We start from the raw sequence: 21,982 nt of genomic DNA, 5'->3' as shown, positions 1-21,982 counted from the left end.
ACTGAACAGGGAAATGTGTTTGTGGAGTATTTTATCAAATGTATTATACCCTGGTTAACACTGGACACTCAAAGCACTTTTTTCCCCCTAAAGCTATACCCACAGTTAAATATTGGGTGAACATTAATACAACAATACAAAAAGCAAGATAATGGAAACAGCTTTGCAAGATTAAGTTAACTGATTTCATCATGTTCACCAGCAAAAATCTTTCCAAGTTTTATCAGTATTTTACTCTCATACAACCTAATGTAGTTTTCTTCTCCAAGTACTTAGTTTAGTGGTAAAGCAGGTCCTCTTTCTGCTTCACAACTATTTATTCTTTTAAAATGCAATAATGAGGACACCCTAACAAGACTTTCAAACTAAAGCTATAAAGCTAAATTTAATTCCCCCCCTAAATCCAGCGGACAAGAAATACACTCCATCCTCCAAGTCACTGCTCCACTCAGTACTGCATTTCCAGAAAATACTATTGACTTCACAATTCAATAGTACAAAAATATAAATCCATGAGAAGGGTATTTAAATGCAAAAGTAAATCTATGCACACCTTGTCTACTGTGAAAGCCTCCTCACACAGATCAACCCAGTAACCACCAGAATTCAATTCAACCTTTATTATCTTGTTCGTTTCTGCTTTAAATTAATTTCCTCTCCTTTTTGAAACATCTGAAATAAGTGAAAACGTCCTGAACAGGAGTGATAATAAAGACTGACTTAATTTAAATTGATACATATAACAAAAAAAAAAAAACAAACAGTAAAACATAACAGGTAATGTTTTTAACGTGTCTAAAACACTGTTCCAGCTCTTCTTGGTATAGTAGGATTTGGCATCTTAACAGAAATGCCTTCAATTGGTTGCTTCGTCCTAAAAACAAAATAGAATTGTCTTATTGCATTTGACAAAAACAAAACAAAAAAAAATACCAACAGGAACAAAACAAAATGCTGCTAAAAATGCATCTTGAGACATATGCAATAGTGCCAATGTTTTTGAACATTTTAGCCATTCACACAGTCAAGCACACAAATGTGTTTACATCCACACACACACATACACACACACGCTTTGTCTCAAATGTAAGCTGTCAGATTAACATCTATTCACTTCCCTGACTCGAGCAGATAAATGTTCAAAAGCAAGCACGCGCACACAACCACGCGCACGCACACACGTCATGAATATTAAAGAAAAAAAACATTCAACATTGTAGCAATAACACAGACACTTCCAATATCATCACCACCTTCATCACATCCTCCTCCATTCGTCATACTGTCAACACTCCTTTCATGCACAAACAGGCAGGCAGGAGGGCACCTTGTACAGCGAGTAAATAAGTGATCATAGTCATTAACATTATGACAATATATAATAACCAACTTGATTTCTCGAGTAAGAAAAACACAATAGCGAGGTCAGTGTTTCAGGGCAAAAAAAAAAAAAAAAAAAAGAAAAAAAAGAGAAAAAAAAAAGACATCTCTGGATTTCCACAAAGTTTCACACATTTTTTTCTTTTAAAACAGAAAAAAATAAAAGATAAACAATCGACATACATCAACAAGGAGATATAAGTTTGCTTGCCAAGTATAAGAGCAGTGTGTAACTGATGAGAAGGTGTGATGCTGCTGACATGGTGGGTGGTGGGCCACTGGGTGTTAGCCAAGGCCACTGCTGTTGTAACATTTAGTTGTCCTGTAAGGTCTGTGTAGTTGTTGTGTTGTAGCTCTGTTTCAAAAATGGAGGGATCTGAGGAGGATGTGTCAACAACAAACCCAGAGGCATATAGTGCAAGTTTGGCTAATGTTGTTTCTGTTTTCATTTCCACCCTGGGTCCTATGTTGATGGCATATTTCCACCAAGGTAGAGGTCTCGGTACCTACTAAAAATGCTCTCCTTTCCCAGAGCTCAACGGTTGCTGATAGTCCATTTGACTCAGTAGTGTGGCGTTGTCCCCGGTTTTCTACCAACTCCAGATCCTTCCCCACTCTCAAGCTTCCAAACATGAGAACTCACGTACGCCAACCAGGTCTGTAAGGGCTCAGTCTGCAAGTCTGATTTTTGAGATCTGACCATTAAATAGTAATACAAAAGAAAAAAAGTGGCACACTAAAAACAGCAATAGCTAAACTTGTTGACATGTACGACTCTGGCTGAGCCTGTCTACAGTGCATGCCTGAGTGATCGGGTCTCTGAATGCAGATGGTGGGATTTGGAGTAAAAGACAAAGAGCTATCCAGTTCAGTCCTTAAGATTTAATGGATTTCACCTTTTTCCCCAGTTCAAGTTTTACTGTTGTCTTCATTTAAAGTTAGGCGGTTTAATGGGTATGTGTGAGAATATCGTGTGCATGTACTGCATGTAACCTGTGTGTGTCTGAGTGTCTGCCTGTTGGGTCACCAGTGTAGCTTTAATTCACGTCAGCTCTGTGTGTAAATAAGTACAGAGTGACATATGCAATTATAACTTGGGTGTGAAACGTAGGTTTGTGTCAGTCAGACCCTCAGATGGAGTCAGCCCCCCCACCCAGCAGGTCCCCTGGGAGCAGTGAGGCGGGGCTGCCCATCTGGTGACGATCCTCTAGTGCTGGGGAAGCCCAGAGGCTACTGCTTGGGTACCCCGCCACGCTCATCCCACCCATACCACCCCACAGACCCTGCCTTCCGGCCTCTACACCTCCCGCCCCAGCCACTCCAGTCCCATTGCTGCTCCACTGGGCGAAAATCCCTAGACCGGGCCCCTGGGTGGCAGGCTGGTCTGAAGCGCTGCCTGTGCTGTCCAGACTCTGCCACCCGGAGCTAGCAGGCCCATTTCCTGCTCCTCCAGCTGAGGAACCTCCTTCTACACCTCCTGCCCCGCTGCTGCCTCCTGCTCCACCTCTGTCGCAGCTCCCCCCATTACCATTAGCTCCCACCACGGAGGTTGCTGTAGGCCCAGAGCCTGCAGATCCAGGTGTGGTTCCTCCACTCCCTGCGCCTCCAGCCTGGGAATGTGCAATGTACCGAGCCACATCCTCCTCGCTCACAAATTCCGCCAAGATGGTGGTGTTACCCAAAACACACCTGGTATAATCACAAAGTCTGTCAGTCACTTATAAATGTACAGGTTAAAAATTGTTTTACCTTCTGAAAAAAACCACAATCACCAATTAACATTTTCAAGATAAATGATAATGTAAAAACAAATTCTAGTTCTTACGACATACTATTTTTACTGTATTACTGCCAGAAATCAGACTGGCACGTAACTGCCATAAAATGGCAAAATGTTAGGGAGACAATGGAGACAACTTTTAATTACAGACCTGTGAGAGAGATTTTATAAAGACGTTATCTAAACAACAGAGTGAGTCTTACATGTGGAGTGCACTCTGGGCTTTGGCTGCCTCCTGTTTGGAGCCGTAGCGAATGAGAGCGGTGCCCTGGGTCAGGCCCAGGTGAAAGGTCAGCAGGGGCCCGTGCTGCATGCAGATGGTCCTCAGAGTGGAGCCATCAATCTGCAGGGACATATAGGATGGAAAATGGTGAACTTAAAGGAACAAGGGGTGGGTGTGAAATCCAGAGCAATGGTCATGTTTCCATCTTGAAATACTTTTTTGTGAACCAAACAACCAAACGTAAAAGCTGAATTTTACTCTGGTTTTTCCTTTTGTGAAACCTGCCTATGTTTGTACCTGTGGTGTGAGGTTGCTGAGCACCAACCAGCAGCTTTCCCGAGAGCTGCAGTCACTCCAGGTTGAGCCTGCACAAAGAGAGAAAACACAATACACCTGTTTTTATACCTTCCGTTTCTCAAATGTAATAAATGATGAACTTTCTCTGATGCTTTAGTCGATCCTTGCTTTTAAACTCAAATATACATAGAGTCTTAACGTGACATCAGTGCTGTGCCTGGTGGAGGAGAAAAGGGACAATCTTATAACCAAAATAACATAAAAAATGCATTCAGGCCTTACCAGTAGTGCTTGAGCCAGTGCCCCAGCCCCGACCAGCCAATCGAGGGGCTCCTCCTGACCAAGGGGAAGATGATGGCTGTTTTTGACTGGCCAGTCCTGGAGGTGGGCGGGACAGCTGGGTCTGGCCGCTGGCCCGGCTGGCTTTCCATGACGACTTGTGTCCAATGGGCTCTGGAGGCCAGCTGGTCTTGTAGTCTGTGTATTTAGCTGTATGAAGACAGAAATGTGTATGAAGGTCTAGAGGAGTCTTATCCATGTAAATATCTATATGTAGCAAGTGTTACACAGTGCTGTAATCAAGGCTGTGCCAGTTAACACCCAGACAAAAGAAGACAAAAACAGGATAAGGATGAGACATTTAAATTTTAAATACATGCTTTAGGACAATCATATGTTATATGAGAAAACAGAAAATCAAGAAAAATAACATCAGCTCAGCTATGGGAGGGCGTGCTTACCTGAGTTGTGTGCGTTGAGGGGACTGTCTGAGGCACTGTAGGGCCAGGCACCAGGTGAAGGCAGCAAGGTGTTGAGGGGAGGGGTGGAATCTGAAGAGACAGGCACCAACTTTAAGTGTTAGACATAATTTCATCCTCAAATGAATAAAAAGTACTCCAACAAACAGAATCCATTCACATTTTTGGAAAACTAAAATAAGATCACACTTGAAGAAACTAACAAGTTAAAAATTAAAACAAAAGTGTCATCACACACCTTATGTCAGAGGAAAAGCTGCTTATTGCTTACCAGTATTGTCTTGTAACAACTGGTGCTCAGTATCATTGAGGTTGGGGGATACCGCATTTCCCATCATGCTCCCTGGGGTCATGTAGGGGTCAGATTCTGGGTCAACACGGTCAATGCCCTTCCAGGGTACGCCAGGCTGGAATTCTAAAGAAGTAACACAGACATGCATCTTGTTGAATCCAGATGTTAGCGGGAGGAGCGTAGATGGAATTAGTGCGACACGTTTCACTTCTAAAGCTTAACACCACCTCTTAAAGGGAGAAAGGGCACATTTCTAAACTACCCAGGTGCTTGCTATTGAAAAACAGAAAATGTATCTTTTGTCACTAACCAGGCGGCCAGCTAGGTGTGGTGGCAGGCTTGGTAACCATCTTGCCAGGAGTGCGATGCCAGTTGTCACTGAGCCCGTCTCCAACCATCATGTCATACTGAGAGTAGGGCGATCCCCCAGGCATCTTAATGGGTGTGACAGGACCTGGGAGGTTGTCAAATGGTATTGATAATATGTTACATCACTACATCATCAACACAAGACAGGTTGACAAATCACCTTAATGTGCGCTTCTTAATACATCAGCCTGAGCATCCTTTCACTGCATTAAAAAAACCCAAATTGACAGATTACCATTTTTGTGGAATGCATTCTCAGGTGAGGATGTGTCTGGTGCAGAGTGGCCCTCCATCATCCATTTGAAGCGGGACTGCTGACCCCCTAGGTCCTTCATGCCCCCAGGTCCCCCCACTACAGAGCCACCCAGGTCCAGACCTGTAAGGTTCATCCCAGAACCAAACCCTGCTCACAAGAAGACAGAGCAGAGGCAAACATGAATGGGATTATTGTGTTTGTGTAACTTTTGTTTTTTTTTTTTTTTTTTAAATACAGCTTTCATTTCTTTCTCTGTAAACTTGTTGTCCCAGAAGAGATGATTGTCTTGGGCACAGAGCAACAGAGGTGCTGATACACAGCGTTCCAGAAAAGACAAAGACAAGACAACCTAAATAATCACATATAGCCACAGTAGTCATAATGATGCAGGAACAATTGCTCACCAGAGTAGGGTCCAAGGGTTTTCTGGTGCAGGTCAGTCACAGATCCTGCCAGGCCAGGGTGTGGCAAGGGATCAGTCCCAGGCAGTTTGGGACCCCCTCCACCACCATGGTGGGAAGGGGAAAGTTTGGAGCTGCCACCTAAACCCCCAACCTGCTGCTGCTGCCTCTGCTGCTGGAGCACTGCCATGATTCTGGCCAACTAAGGGGACACAACAAAACATAAGAGTAAGCAGCACAGAGCAGGAAGTGAAAAAAGGAATGAACGATATTGTGCGTATGTGTGCCACCTGTGTACCTGCTGAGGGTCAGCCTGCTGACGCACGTTTGGCGTGAACTTCCTCTGGTTTTGCAGTAGATGCTGATGTTGCTGTTGTTGTTGTTGTTGCTGCTGCTGCTGCTGCTGCTGCTGCTGCTGTTGTGGCTGCTGCTGCTGCTGGAGGAGGAGCTGACAAGCCTGAACAAACACAGGACAGACAAAACGAAACAAAAATAGAATAAGTAGTGAGATGGCAACAGAGATGAAAATGTACTCTTCACAATGATTTGGAAGCTTTGCTCTGACAAAACAGTAAATGCTCTGTAAACTGGGTGGCACTTTTTTGCTCTTATTGAAATATTTGGTCAATGAGTCAGAGTTGTAATAAAAGTTTGTTTCACTCAAATTTAGTGTAGTTGGCTATCAGTGTGGCCCTGCCACTGTATTACTGCTATTAAGTCATGTGCTGACAGGGTTCCTACATAGATTTAATTTGCAAAATCTTCATTTTCTCAGCTAATTGTAAAATGTGACTTTAAGGACAATATAGGTGTTTAGTATTATTTATGGTGAGCCCTCCTACGCCCCTCCCTATTGAATACATTTTAGAAACAGAAAATGCAGCAGGAGTAATGACCCAGTTTGGTCAGGCATAATGCTGTGAAGGATTTTGTCGTTCTTCTCACATGACACTGAGGGAATACTAGCACTGTGGCAGCTCATGTTTAAGGGCATATTACTGTGAGTCAAATTTGAACATATTTTTACATTTTAAGTCTACTAACCTGTATTTACGTGCATAACCACAGCAACTGTGTATGTATCTTTGAGTGCTTCTGAAATATTGATGACCTACACTCATTAAAACACCTTCTGACCAAGGGGAAGGTGATGGCTGTGTAGACACCATGTTAACTTATGCATGTGTGGCAGAAACACTTAGTACAAATCTATTTTTCATTATTTCAAAATGTCTTGATACACAGGGACCTTTCTGTGTGGAGTTTGCATGTTCTCCCAGTGCTTGCATGGGTTTACTCTGGGTACTCTGGTTTCCTGCATGCATGGCAAAAATTGCCATGCATGCATTGAGTGAGTGTGAGTGTGAGTGTGTGAGGTTGTTTGTCTCTATGTGGCCCTGTGATGGACTGGTGACCTGTCCAGGGTGTACCCCTGCCTTTCACCCAAAGAGAGCTGGGATAGGCTCCAGCAGATCCCTGTGACCCCGGTTAGGAATAAGTGGGTATAGATGATAGATGGATATTTGTACCCCTCAGGAGACCTGTGATGGAACCCTGCAGTGGTGTTCAGAGATGTATTGTGCTGTGCCTCACCAGCTGAAACTGGATATGGGGCGGGTAGATGCTGCTGAGCATGGCAATGTGCTGGGGGGACAGCTGTGGAGGGAACACACCTCCCCCGACTCCTGCCACTCCTCCCACACTGCCAACACCCCCCATGCTTCCACTGGGAGGGGGCATCTGCTTCAGCACGGAGCCTGGCACCTGGAGACAGACACAGTGGCAGACACACATGTTAGAAAACACGCTTTGGATCTGTAACCAATAGCAACCAAATTAGCTTGCTACCTGGCCCCAATTAACACAGATTTTTTGTCCTATTTTCAGTAGTAGGTGTTAAAAGAAGTGAGTTGACAAGCTAATAAATGAAAGTGATCCATTTCTTGGAAAATACATGTTTAACTTTATATCTTTATTTTATGTTTTGTAGAAGCAAGCAGGAATTATGATCACTGCTGTCCTAAATGATTATGCACTCTAGGGACTGCACAGACTAACAGGCTCCATGCCAGATCACACTGTCAGCTCACAGAAGAGAACTCAGACAATTACACATATTAGTGAACATGTGAAAACAAGTCACAGATATAGGCAGTTGACTGCATGTGCGACCTGGATAAACGTGTTTTAAAAATGTATTTAAATAAATTTTGCAGAGAAAAATGTATTAAAATCCTTCTTGATAAGTGATAAGTAGGGAATTAGAAATGTTTTTTCTTTCACCAGTGTATTCAATATCTCAAAGATGATATACCAGAACATCATTCATCTGCTAGTAGAACCAATATTTGCCACTAAGACTTATTCTCAAAATCAATAAGAAGTGCACAGAGCTATGGATATCATCAAAACAGGTGTTTGTTTTATCTCTTCTTGACTTCATGAATAGATGACGTATGCCAACACAGGGTGTAAACATACAGCAATAGCAAATCCCGTGTTGGTTTTCTTCAGTCCTTTGGGTATTTAGAAAAGGACAACACCAGCTGATCAAAACAAGAGCCATATAAACTTCCTTTAAACACAAGAAAATAGAGAGGGGCAATTGAAATAACAAACTAATTTTCCAGCATTCTGCTTTTATACTGGTGCCCAAGCAGCAGACATAAACAGTAAATATGAGTCACCCTTCAACCAATTGTGCTTTACACCAACAGTCAACCCACATATTTCCTGTGTCAGTGCAAAGTGTGAAGCATTTTCAAGCTAAAAAGGAACCTGTTAAGAGTAAAAGCAAATGCGTTAGTACCTGAGGTGACAGGAAGTGATGAGGCACTTGCGCTCGTATCCCTGGGGACTGGTTTATGGGTGGGACACTTGGCTGGTGTCTTGACTGAGCCATCCCTCCACCACTGCCAAAGATACTGTGACTGCCCTGTGAATGACAGGAAATGAAACCTTAGAAGACCGACCACAGCAGTGAAACTGACATAAAACACACATTAATACAGAAGAACATGATATCAAACTGGTGGAAAAAAAAAAAACACTGATTATTGTACTAAAACAAAAAACTAGAAGAGGCACATGGTAGGACAGAAACAAGAGGAGAGGTCATCTTACTTGTCTAAAGGGGACAGTGTGGTTGAAGAGGGAATGGGGCTTGTACACAGTGGGTGGTGAGTACAGAGAGCAAGGACCCTCCTCCCCAAGGCACCCATCCTGATTGGTCAAAGGCAAGGTCTGTCACAGTGACAGCCAACAGAAGACCAATTTGAGTGGTGGCAAAGGAGGTAGGGGAAGGATAAGACAAGGAGAAAAAGGGACAGACCAAGAAGAAAAGGTAGAATCACAAGAGGAAATAAAGAATAGTGAAATAGGATTAAATGTAATCTAGACAAAAGACAAAGACTGCTAAGGAGGCAGTGAAGTGTTACCTTGTCATAGTAGGACCCAGCATCTACAGGTGGTGCTTCTTTGGAACCAGGTGGACGATAAGCTATGCCCCCACCTGTTCTTCCTCCCTTCCTCATATCTCCATTGTAATCATTCATTCCCATTCTTTTCTCTGCCTCTATCTTCTTCTCCTGGAGAGAGCCTGGAGCCAGGTCAATGTTTGGGCTGCTTGGATCATCACTCTGTGCAGCAGAAAAGGCCACCATCATCACTAACAGCACCACTATCATTGAGAAGGCAATGACAACATGATAATTGCCTGAATGTTACTAATTTAGTTATAAAGTCTGTGGCTTAGATGGTTTTTTGTGTTACCAGTAACCCCATGTTAGAGAACTGTCTGTTGATTGGGCTCATCCATGAGTCTCCTCCTCCAGCCTTAAGTGGACCCTGTGAGTGAATGTTCACAATGTTTTTAGTTGGTCAGAGGTTTTAAAGGAAATACAACGGTCACAGGAACCAAACATTACATCTTTGTTCAGTTAACAAACCTAAATATTTTTTGCAGTTTGTCTTGATCAAGATTTATTTTCCTACTAGTTACCCACCTTGTTGCTGGGCTTCTTCCCAGCATGGCTCTGTCCCCAACCCCCATTGCTTCCCTGACCCCAAGATGAGCCACTTCCCTGGGAGCCAGTACTGTTCCACATGCCACTTCCCTCCTCTTCATCCTCCCAGCTTGAGTGACGCGAGGCTGCCATAGAGCCATCTTTGTCCCCCCAGCCATCTTGCATAGACTTTGAACCTGCAGGAACAGTTAATGCCATCACCCGATATGAAAATTATCATTCTCATGTTTTTAGTAAACATCCCAATGTCCCACATGCTGTGCAACATCTCTTTTTGACCAACCAAAACCTCAAAATCAGATTTATAATATTTTATTTGTTTTAGTTTTCTAACCAGGTTTGATGGGGTTTGGAGAAGGGTTTCCCCAGCCTGCTGTCTTCCCTCCAGCATCATCAGTGTCACCCCAGCCAGTTGGGGCATCAGTAGGCTTTCCCCAAGCTGCTGTGCCATTGTCTACAGTAGGACTGGTTGGAGAAGCACCACCCCAACCTGATGGACCTGCCAACGCACACAGACAACACATGTTGTTACTAGTTACTGGTTTCAGTAAGGACACTATAATTATTTCCCTCAATTCAAGTCTAATGTCTGCATTCTGCATAATGACTGGACACTAGTTTATATAGTCACATGACACCCAAACTGCTCTGCATGTTTAGGGGTTTGCAATGATGCACAGGTTTATAAAATCTCAACAAGGGCTATGCAACCTATCTTCCTGTTTGGTTGATTTGATGAATTTTTGGCTCGAGTTGGCCTGGCACATTGAAATAATATTTTTTGCAGTCTCAGAATTACCCAGAGTATATACACTTACAGAGCCTGTACCTATTTAACCTCAGCTGTAGCACCCAGGAAAGAGAGAAATGTGGCTGATTGCTGTTACTGTGGTTTGGGAGTTGCAGCTGCAGAGATAGCAAGCAGGTGGCAGGCTGAAAAACGATCAAATCCCTCATGATTCTGTTGTTGCTATGTTACACTACATCAACAGCTGTATCGGCCTTATCCATAGAGACACCAGTGGTAGCTGAAGACAGTCAATATATGCTAAAATGTTTAAACATCTTTAACGGTGAAACTGCCACTACTCTTTCATAAACAGACTAATTCACACATTAACTTTGATCACACTGAGCCTTACAGGAAAGCCTGCATGTTTAAATGCTTACTTCTTTAAAATTCAGTTTTCTACTAATGGAAAATATCTCAGTGTGGGGACTGTTTTCTAATGCCTGACTCCTCCAGCATGTGTGAGTAACCAGTGCTTTCCAATATTTATGATATTATGGTCAAATTCAGATCGTCTTACCCATGGATGAGGCTTTCCCAGGTCCATGGCCAGTGCTGAAGTCTCGGTTACCTCCAAGCCCTGCAGCCTGTCTGTTAGGCTGCTGTGGTACTGGAGGTGCCTGAGGTTGCTGCTGGACCTGACCTTGACCATGTGGCTGCTGGCCAACAGGGGCACTGTTCTTATCCCACAGGTTGACTGGCTTGAAGTTGTAATTATCTGGATCTCCCCATGCTGATGTTCCATCGTCAATTTCGTTCTTCCTGCTTATAGACTGCGGCGAGGGTTCTTCCCAGCCGCTTGGTTCAGATACACTTCCAACTCCTGCGGGGCCCCAGGTTGAGCTTTGGTTCTGATTCTGGGCTTGAAAGGTGGGTTTCCTCCCTCCGGCCCCTTGCATAGCCCCTTGGTCCAATGCTTGCTGTAGCTGTGGATGCTGATTGCGGGGCTGTGATTGTTGCTGTGGTGCCTGTGGGCCTGTGATGGAACCCAGCTGGCTGTTTGGCATCTGGTGAGATTTGTTTACTCCACTCAAACCTTGATGAGGTTTGGACCCCATGCCCCCAACAACACCCACCCCCCCTCCTCCACTCATCCCTCCCCCTGTGGCTCCTGCTCCCCAGGCTCTCCGGGGAGTACCATCATCCCAGCTTCCCCAACCACCCACACCTGTATCCCCACCTGAGTTTCCTCCTCGGTCTGTCCTCTCATCCCCCCATCCTCCTCCTCCGCTATTTGATTTGGACTCTTGCTCTCCCCAGTCCCTACCTGCTCCAACTTTCTGCCCTGATCCCCACCCACTTCCTCCTCCATTCCCACCCACTTCTTTCCAATCCCTTGTCCCTTTATCCTCCTGACTTCCTCCCCAGCCTCCACTCACTGGGTCACCCTGTTGGCCAAGATCACCCCATCCTCCTCCATTCCCTCCCCTACTAGTCTCTCTCCATTCATCATTCCCCCAACCTTTGGCCTCCTGGCGATCCCCAGCCCCCACCCCTGCTCCACTCCAGCCAGACGCTTTTCCCTGCTGGTTATGTCCTGGAATCATCCCTGACCCCATACCCGGTCCGGTTGTGGTCACTGGTCCAGATTGTGAGACGCCAAGATTCCTCATGTTGGAGCCCGGAGGTGGTGCCACTCTCCCAGAGAGAGAAGCCCCGCTACTGCTACTGTTGCTGCTGCTCTCCCAGCCCTCCCCAGAGGACCCAGCAGATGAAACCAGTGGAGGATTAATCCCTGGAGTCACTGAATCAGTGATTAGGGTCCTAGGTCCAGCAGAATACTGAGATAGACCACCAAGAGAAGACGGGTGTTTTGATGCAGCTGATGATGATACACCTTTACTTGGTCCTCTATTTTCATCAACATCCCAGGCTGTGTTTTGTCGGATCTGTGTTTGGCCCCAGCCTGTGTTGGACAGGACCCGTGGGTCCAGATCAGACCGGCTAAGCAGGTTCTGTAAGGCAGCTTCAGCATTAGGTGCCTGGCGACGAGGACGACTGTGACTGCTATTAGTTGTATTCCCACTTCTGGAATTTCCACCACTGGATGAAGAGCCTCCCCGTGCTCCCTGTCCTCCTACTCCCCCACCCCATTCCCCTGTTTCACCTTCTCCTTTCTGATTGTCCCAAGCTCTGGTCATAGTGGTGGCTGTTGTGGAAGAGGGGGAGGTGGCAGGGGGGATGCCACCTGTGCTTCCCCCACTACTGCTGCTGTTACTGCTGCAGTTTACACTCATTCCCTCACCTCCAGCTGGATTAGCTCCAGCAATACTAGTAGAGCTCCCACCCCAATCACCACCAGAAACCCCCCTCTCTCCTCCCACTCCTGATGACCCCCACCCTCCCTGAGATACCCCGGAGGTTTGACTATTATTTCCCCCAGTTCCAGCACTGCCCCAAGCATTAACTGCACCAGTGGAATTTGGATACCCCCAAACTGAGGTCCCATTATCCCCTTCAGCAGCGCCACATCCCCCTGTGCCACTGTCTCCACTTTCCCATCCATCAGTCCTCGAGGCACCCGTTTTGGAGTTAGCTGCAGGGTAAGAAGGCTGGCCTCTCCAAGAGGAGGCAAGACTGTGGTCTCCCACATTCATCCCATCTCCTCCCACACCACGGTCCATTCCTCCTCCAACACCTTCTACCCCTGCGATTTTTGGTCCCGCTAATTCGCTGTCCCAGTTCCCCCCTCCCATCTCTCTGTCTCTGGACTGCATTTGGTGAAGTTGGTGCTGATGGGTGCTTGATTGATTCACAGATAAAGGTGGGTGACCCCCCACCACACCGACTGGCCCACCTCCCAGCCCCAGACCCAAGGAAACAGAGTTGTTGGCAGACAAAACCCCTCCAGGTCCCTGGTGATGAAAGGAAGACGAACCTCCTTCCCCTGCCGCAGTGGGCCCATCCTGCTGCACCAGGGCAGGCCAGGCCGAAGGGTTGGCATTTGGATTGAAGTTGGCACCTGGAATCCCACTGCTGCCATCGACGGGGCCACTGGCGTCATGGCTCCCTGGCACAGTGGAGGCTTTGGAAAGTGAGGAAGGCTGTTGCAGCAGAGGCCCAGCTGCAGCTACTGCATTCCCTCCTCCAAGATGACCCTGGGAGGCAGATGTGCCCCACGCCACACCATTGGATGACTGCATACATTCATTGGGCAAAGAGAACGAGGAAGTGGGTGAGGATTGGTTGCCAGAGGCACTGATGCTGTTCACAGACATTCCGTTGTTGCTGCTGCCCCCTCCAGCTCCAATAAAAGAAGCTCCTCCCCCATCACTGCCAGCAATGCTAGGCCACTCCTCCAGGTCATTGCCATCGACAATCACCTTCTCCCTGCCCTGAGAGGAGGCCTGGCTGCCTGAGCTTGCCCCCCACATGGAATTTGCATAATTAGAAGTAGTAGTAGAAGCAGCAACTGATGATGAGGTGAGGGCCAATGAGGAGGCAGCTGCACCAGAATCTGAAAAAGAAAATCCCACAAGACAGAGTTGATTGGTTGAAAGGAAAAAAAAACGCTAAATAAGTTATCAAAATAATCACTGTGCAGAATGCAGGTATTCTAAAACATTTTTATCACTTACCTGAGACAGCAGTCGTGTTTGCATTGGGGCCATCCCCTCCTCCTCCCCCTCCCAGCAGCATGGAGGACAGTGGCGGCTGACCCCTCTTCAGTAGCACTTTATGGTCCTGCTGGCAGCGGAATCGGGGCGGCACTTCTCTCGGCATGTAGCGTGGTTGCTGTTGAGGCGCCTGGGCTCCGCCTCCGCTACTTGTACTGCCGTTTCCAGCAGCACTGGTGCCGCCAGCGGTGGAGGAAGAACTGGTAATGGAGGGGGGCTGTCCGTTGGCCACTGCCAGGCGCTTGGCATTGTTGCCGCCCTGTGATGGGGTGGCAGCACTGCCAGGGCCCGAGGTGGCTGGGGATGGGGAGGCAGAGGGGGTGGGTCCAGGGCTAGGGGAGGCAGAACTGCTCTGAGTGGCAGAAGACTGAGCTGAGGCCGGCTTGGTCAAGTCTGGCACTGCAGGAAGGGCAGAGAGGTGAGATTCAGAGGGGATGAAATTAAGCATTTAACCAAGTACATCTTGAGAGAGTAATGCACACTTTATCTTCTGTACATAAGTTCTATCCATTTTCTTGGTAAATGAAAAAATGAACACATCATCTACCTAACATGTATATCTAAACATACGTAAATGTATTCCTTACCTTTGTTTTTTTGTTCTGTAACCTAAAATAACACAAAACAGATTAGTTGCTAAACCATTCTTTCAAAAGCATCAAGATAAGAATGTTGTTCAAATAAGTAACCATAATAAAATGTGAGCAGGAAAAAAGGTGAAGAAAAAAAGAATAAAACAGGAGAAAATACAGGGTTTACAAGTAAGAAACTATTAATGTGGTTTGAAAAAAAAACTGAAGAAGAAAAGAACTGTTGAGACTAGGTGTACCAGGATAATAAACATACCATCAATAAACACTAACTGTTGAGACTTGCCACATCTTACACATTGTTCTCTTGTCCGCACTGACAGATATAATACTAACAGAAAAATGAAACTCCTCCTAGGTCAATGAAATCTTTTTCAAACTTTTGTTTTCTTACATAATAGTTTACATTTCTTACATAAAAACAAAAGATGTGTTTATTTTTCGACATCACTTCATCTGAAATCTGGTATAAGACAGTGACATGGTTTAAGGACAAAAAAAAAAATAACTGCAACAGGCACTTCTCAGTCTCAGATTTGTTGCTTTTATTGTTTCTTTGCTGATGAGCTTACTGCTGGTAAACATGGTGCTGCAACATGTTCACCATAATTGGAGTTTGCAAGTCACTGTGGGTAGGGGACACAGATCTCAAGCCCCACATAATAAAATGAAAACCAAATATGGTTCTTCAGATAATGAAACTTTTTGCTATTTTAAAAGGCACTGATGTTTCTTTTGGCATGTTACCATGTATGCAAGTTGTCTGGCAAACCTGCATGCATTTTAGTGATCAAAGCACCACTCAACCCTGTGTACTGCTCAAACACAAATAAATCCATTTCATTTTAAGTACATTTTAAATAAGTTACTGGGGAGACCAAATTGGCTGACCAGAACACACTCACCTTCTGAGAGGTTTCCCTTTTCCTTTTGTCTTCTTTTTTCCTTTTCTTGTCTTCCATGAACTACTGCTCCTGTCCTGACACTCAGTTCTTCTAGAAAGAAGAAGAAAAAAAAAAAAAAAAGATATTCCAAAAAGTCATCACACATTCACCACTCCAAAAAATCCACTGACTGCTTATTTGTAAAGCTGAGGGCTTTGGTATGTCTTGATGTCTTGCGCTGCTAAAAAATACAGGCTAATAGTTAATGACTGCAGCAAGAAATATCAAGAGAAAGACAAAATCACAGTTGCTACATGCCATCCATGTGTGTAAGTGACGATGAACTGCATGCTTGATTGAATGAATCAGCGATCAGGTGCTAGAGCTAAGAATACTGCTGGACATGTGGGCAACCAACACAGTTATTATTCCTGTCAGAAGAATGCATACCACTGTAAGCTGGTAGGTTCAACCAATTCAGACAATTTACAAGTGGTTTGATATTATCAGCCAGGTCACATGGTCAGCAGACTGAATCTGCATATGGAAAACTTAAGAAATCACCATCTACATGATTGAGACCCACGCTTGTGCATGAACTGCTTCTAAGTGGGATTGTGAGCAAATCTTCAGGGTTAGGCTCTTCTACAGCTGTGAGAAGCTGTGTGCAATCCAAGAACACCAAATAATGCATTGTCATTAGGATCCTCAACACAGGAACATAAGACAGCCTGACAAAGACTAAATCCAACTAAAATCATATTTTTCATCAGATTCTTCAACACTGATTAATAAATATACTGTGTGGCTATTTAAGGAATAAGATGTGGTGCTTTGGAGATATTTATAAGGCTGATTTTTTTTCCCCATACAATCACTAATCTAAATAGACAGCATTTAACCCAGGAAAGCACTGATTTAAGGCAGCAGTTACCACAACCGCAACACATTGAAGGTCACATTACGATATATACATTAAAACCATAGCAGAGAATATATTGTGCAAATGCATAAACCTACTGAACCCCTAAGCACTGGCTGTGGCGGTCTGTAGTTGGTTTCGTTTTTGCTCAGTGTAACTACATTGTCAGGAGGCTGGATTCACCGGAAAACGAAGCTAACATCCCACCTGAAGCATTTCTGAGTTCAAGGCCTGGCAGACCAAAAAGCCCCAAAGGTGGTTAGAACCTGTGAGACCTGCAGCTCAGTCCAGCCACGGTTCAGGCTGCAGCAGCTAACACCGCCAGGGCTACCTGTTGTCCTGATCAAGTTCACCAGCCGCTGGCTAGCTTCCCCTGCACACCCTGTGTTAAACGTGGAAACGCGACCTCGAAAACCAAAGACAGAGCTGGTTAAAGCCAACCACATTCATTCATGTCGCAAGTTTACACAAGCGAGAATTTTAACAGTAAAATATCCCGTCCATGTTTGGACGTCAAGGAGTGGTTTGTGCCGACACTGGTAAAATACGCTATTAATGAGGTAACAACAACTATGCCAAGCTGCTGTTAACCCCTGTACGTCTGCTAAATACACCTTTCTGTGTACACAACACATTTATGTGTACACAACGGTGCTGAACACAAACACACAGTCTCTGCTAATGCTAGTGCTAATGCTACGGCACGTTAGCTAGGCGAGCTAAGCAGCTGCTAGCCGCCGGGCTAACGGAGTTTGACGGATATAGCAGATGCAGTTTTTGCAAATAATGTCACGGCCCCACGCACAGAAACACCCCACACACACACAGCCAGTGTTACTCACCTCAGGAATCACATATGAAGAAAAGCTAGCCTGTTAGCTAGCTCGGCTAAAGTGCTTCAGTGCGTTTTTTTAGCTGTTTGAGGCTACAAGAACTGCGACGCCTGAGCGGAGAGTCAAGTAAGTGGCAGATGATGGATATAAGTTATACGCGCGATAAGCTACGGGTTTGTAAATGAGTCCTGTGGTTGTAAGTCAATAGTGTAAACCCTAATGTGCAGAAGTATTTAAATTTCAAAGCGCTGTGGAGTCAGTCGGGTGACGGGCGGCCATTTTGCTGCTCAGCATGAAGCGCCTCCAATGACCAGCCCGCCGCAGCTGCGTACAAACCTCTGACTGGCTGCTCCCCACCGGGAGGGATGCACAAAACAGCCTTTTTGACCTTCATAAACTTTGGGCAGCCCAAGTTAGAACCGCGGTGCATGCTTCGTAGGTTGATACAAAAACTAGCCGGTTAAGTCAGAGGAAGACGGTCCGTGTTTTGCAGAGATTTTAAGCGCAGGTGGCGGTTTTGTGTTGATAGCATGGGTCCGAGGAAAAGGAAAACCGAGGAGGGCGCTGAGGAGACAGGACTCAGGAGGAGGAAGGGCCGTGGAAATAAGAAATACATTGGAGCTCATGTTGGCATTCAAGGTAGACCCTAATGTCATCTGTTTGGGTAATAAAAGCTCACTCACTCAAACATTTGGTGTGCTGTCTCCTTTACATGCACCTATAGGTGGGATATGGAAAGCTGTGGAGTCTTGCACAGAGATGGGGGGCAGCAGCTTTGGCCTGTTCCTGGGCTCTCAGCGGTCATGGAAGAGGCCCGAACTGGACCACACAGCTGCAGCCAGGTTCCAGGAGCAATGTTCTGCACAGGGGTTTGACCCAGCCCACATTGTGCCTCATGGGTCCTACCTCATGAACTGCGGATCCCCCAAAGAGGGTTTGTCATGCACTTATTGATGTCCCCTGCAAATTCTGTCCTTGACATTTCTCCCTTACTCCCTCACGCTCAGTTACCCATCTTTGTCCTGCACTGGTTATTTCATCTTTCCGTGTGTGTGTGTGTGTGTGTGTGTGTGTGTGTGTGTGTGTGTGTGTGTGTGTGTGTGTGTGTGTGTGTGTCACACCCAGATGTGTTTGAGAAGAGCCAGGCGCTGCTCGTAGACGAGCTGAGCCGCTGCAGCCTCCTGGGCCTCAACCTCTACAACTTCCACCCTGGCTCCTCGCTGGGCTCCATCACCACTGAGCAGTGTGTGGAAAAGATAGCAGGAGCCATTAACCATGCTCACCAGCAAACACCTGCTGTGGTCACAGGTACAGGGGGTGGACAAAATAACAGCAGTACCCAGTACTACAAGGCATCCTCACAGTAAATACAGTACCCTTATGATGAAGCTTGAAACATCTGAAAATTGTTGAGAGTTTAGAGGTGCTCATACATTTCAAGGATTATCTTTTGTGGTCATAAGCTGCTACCTCAACAAATACTGTGTCTCACAGCTTTAATCTTGTAATCACTGTAAAATAGAATACATTTCCAGGAAGGAAATGAAGTTAGAGGTGAAACGAGGTTTTTGGTGCTAATGCGGGAAAAAATGTATATACTAGCAAGGTGAAAAACCACAATGACGTATGCTTTACACAAGAAAACTGCAGTAAAATATTTGCTACAAACTAAAGCCTCAAAAAATGTAGTGATGATAACTCAGTGATTGACCTTTTTGTTGCTTTTGAGTGAAAATTGAATTTCACTGAAACACGAACTAACAGTTAATTAAGGTTGAAATTAGCAGTCAAACTACAATTAGTACATTAAATCCTTTTGCATGTAATTAATATAATTTCATGTCTTTTTGTCCTCTTCAGGAGGATTAATGAACAATTACCACAAATCGATTATGAAAAAAATTTGCCGGTAACATTATTTCTGGCATATCACCATCTCACACAAAACCATTTGACATTAGACTGACATTTGTTAATGTGGAGCTTTGAATTGACTGAAGGCCTGACACCATTGTTGCGTTGCTTGTGATTCATGGCACAGACCACAGTGCTTTTGACTCTAAATACTGCTGATGTGTCAATAATACGCTGCAGTGGAATGACTACAAAAACATTGAAGCTGTAGCAAAATAGCCCCCCAGCTGCGCTTCAGCAACAGCAGTCACATCTATCCATCTTGTAGTTACTTACTACATGTATCAGGTTTTGTAGCAGGTGGACAAAAATATTATGGTTGAACTGGTGTGTCAGATTGACAGTGCTGTTTTATTTTTCTCCTTTGCCCTCCATGTGGTCAGTGTTGGAGAACATGAGCGGTCAGGGCAGCACAGTGGGCGGTAAGTTCTCTGAGCTGAAGAGCATCATAGACAAAGTGAGAGACCAGACCAGAGTCGGAGTGTGTCTGGATACCTGCCATGCCTTTGCTGCGGGTAAGTGAAATCGGATTTATCTCTAGTTTGTAGTTTGCTCAGACTTCAGGGTTTGAACCTAAAATCTGCCCCATATCCAAACTCAAAACAAGATTTGCTGATTCAGAAGAGAAGCATGTGAATCCTCAAAATGTTAAAACGGCCATTAGGGCTGCACCTGATGATGCATTTGTCCTTGGTGTTGTTTCCTTTGTTGTTAGGATATGACCTGGCTGCAGAGGGAGGAGTGAAGGCCATGCTTAACGAGTTTGATCAAGAAGTGGGGCTCCACTATCTTAGAGCCATCCATCTCAATGACTCCAAAGGTCCAATAATTTAGAAACAGATACATTTATGCACGTGTTACTGTGTAAAACTATCAAATTTTTCTAAATTCTTCAGTGTCAAGAGATAAACTCACCTTTTGTTGTTATTATTTTTGCAGGCAAGTTGGGCTGTAACCTTGACCGTCATGAAGACATCGGTAAAGGACATATTGGAATCTCTGCCTTCCGGGACATTGTCAACGAGCCCAGACTAGACAACATCCCTCTGATCCTGGAGACACCGGGAAGGTGAGATAAATATGAAAAACAGAGTCATAACATTGACAAACAACAACACATCTGCCTTTATCACAACATAGGAATATAAAAGAAGGTGGGATTTATTATTTGCTTCAAATTACCATTTTAATTACCACTTTCAATGTTATAACCATTGCCATTTGATTTAATCAGTGGAAGTGTGGTAGGTACTGAAACTGTAACACAACTGTTGTGTCCTTTCCCCACAGGTCAGGATTTGAGTATGCTGAACAGATTGAACTTCTCTACTCCCTTTGTGAGAAACAATAGAAAACATTCACTTCAACAGATTAGCCCGGCTACACTGAACCATGCTAAACTACAGCTCACACGACTGTAAGCAGAATTTATGCCTTTGTCAAGGACCAAAGTGGATGGGTAATGGAGCTTAAATATATGCAAGTTTGTTTGGCACAATCTGAACAGCTTTCATTTGTCTCCAAATGAAAATGAATTGAAGAAACGTGGTGGGAGGATTTGTCTCATTTGCAATGAACCATTAGGGGGCAGCAATAATACACAAATAAAGCAAAACCCTAATTTTAAGACTCATTTGTGTTTTCAGTGGAAAAGAATGCAAGCAGTGATCAAAGCAGTGGGAGGGGGGAAATAGCTTTTACTCACATTTACATCTGGCAGTCACATTTCTCCTGGTGTAGTTAAGACAACACAGTATCTAATGCAGTTAATGGTAATTTCAGTTTTCTTACCATGCACAACACAACTGACCCTCCATTTAGGCCTGCTGCTAACTCCGTATGTGACATGAAATAAAACATTTCACAGGATATCACTCAGACAGGAATGGTGCTTTGGTTTCACTTTTCACATCTCGTACGTCTGTCATGTTGTCATATGTCTTCATAAAGGCTCTCCACCTCCCCATATACATGTAACACACTTCATCTACAGTGACCTCTCACATTCCTTTTCAAATTGGTGCAGCTGTTTACCCCTAGGAGAACAGCAATTGACTGTCACACCTACTTTAACACCACATAGTACATGTAAACATGCATGTAAACACATGCAGAAAAGCATTCCCTTACATTAAGGGCCTGGAAATGCCCAGCTTTTATTGATGACTGTAGCTGAGAAGAAGTTTGGAGCATGGTATTTGTTGACTTTGTGGCTGCATTGTGACTTACAGTGCTCACAATAGTGACACACGCCAAGACACATGTTTTCTGGAGTTAAATTCCTAAATGTTAGTCCTAAACTTTTCCCATGATTGAGTAATTTTATTTTACTGATGTACTGATGTTTTATTGTATCTGCTGCCAATCCCTGCTCTAAAATTTCACCTGCTATTAACTGTTATGTTCAAAAACTCTACTTAATGATTTCTCCTGCGCTTGCCCCTCCCACATCATTCCATGGGGTTCACTGTAATGTTTTGTTCCCTATGTTATCTGGCCAGACTTTGACCTTGCACTTTTTACTTTTTTGGTTACATACAACACTAGCTATCTTGGAATTTGATAATAGCATGGATAAGAGTATAAAGTGTAAAGCAGGAGCAGGTCCAGACAGTATGTCTTTCATTGGGGTGTTAACAGAGACAGGAAGT

General features: G+C 44.7%; 2 protein-coding genes across 4 annotated transcripts; one reads left to right on the top strand and one right to left on the bottom strand.

Moving 5' to 3' along the window:
• Positions 1–1,467: 1,467 nt before the first annotated feature.
• Positions 1,468–17,743, bottom strand: tnrc6ba (trinucleotide repeat containing adaptor 6Ba). Of its 3 annotated transcripts, XM_026314997.2 has the most exons (23): positions 17,427–17,743; positions 15,684–15,773; positions 14,776–14,797; positions 14,150–14,587; positions 11,092–14,028; positions 10,116–10,280; positions 9,761–9,957; positions 9,528–9,602; positions 9,194–9,394; positions 8,880–8,999; positions 8,566–8,691; positions 7,350–7,520; positions 6,175–6,213; positions 6,055–6,144; positions 5,760–5,958; positions 5,335–5,502; positions 5,041–5,184; positions 4,710–4,853; positions 4,421–4,510; positions 3,963–4,169; positions 3,681–3,748; positions 3,364–3,503; positions 1,468–3,069 (listed from the first exon to the last, which is right to left on the bottom strand). In XM_026314997.2, exons 2-23 carry the CDS (start codon positions 15,738–15,740, stop codon positions 2,511–2,513), a joined length of 6,357 nt encoding a protein of 2,118 aa, XP_026170782.1. In that variant the 5' UTR covers positions 15,741–15,773; positions 17,427–17,743; the 3' UTR covers positions 1,468–2,510. The 3 variants fall into 3 exon arrangements, with proteins under 3 accessions (XP_026170782.1, XP_026170781.1, XP_026170783.1); XM_026314996.2 differs by having other exon boundaries at positions 6,055–6,213; XM_026314998.2 differs by lacking the exon at positions 8,880–8,999 and having other exon boundaries at positions 6,055–6,213.
• LOC113135213 (probable endonuclease 4) lies at positions 17,744–21,075 on the top strand. The gene is made up of 7 exons (XM_026315000.2): positions 17,744–18,056; positions 18,142–18,351; positions 18,543–18,725; positions 19,715–19,846; positions 20,047–20,151; positions 20,271–20,400; positions 20,622–21,075. Exons 1-7 carry the CDS (start codon positions 17,948–17,950, stop codon positions 20,680–20,682), a joined length of 930 nt encoding a protein of 309 aa, XP_026170785.1. The 5' UTR covers positions 17,744–17,947; the 3' UTR covers positions 20,683–21,075.
• The last annotated feature ends 907 nt before the right edge of the window (positions 21,076–21,982 follow it).

The sequence above is a fragment of the Mastacembelus armatus genome, chromosome 19 (assembly GCF_900324485.2).
Source record: "Mastacembelus armatus chromosome 19, fMasArm1.2, whole genome shotgun sequence".
In the NCBI taxonomy this organism is placed as follows: Eukaryota; Metazoa; Chordata; class Actinopteri; order Synbranchiformes; family Mastacembelidae; genus Mastacembelus; species Mastacembelus armatus.
This window is presented reverse-complemented; position numbering and strand designations above follow the sequence as displayed.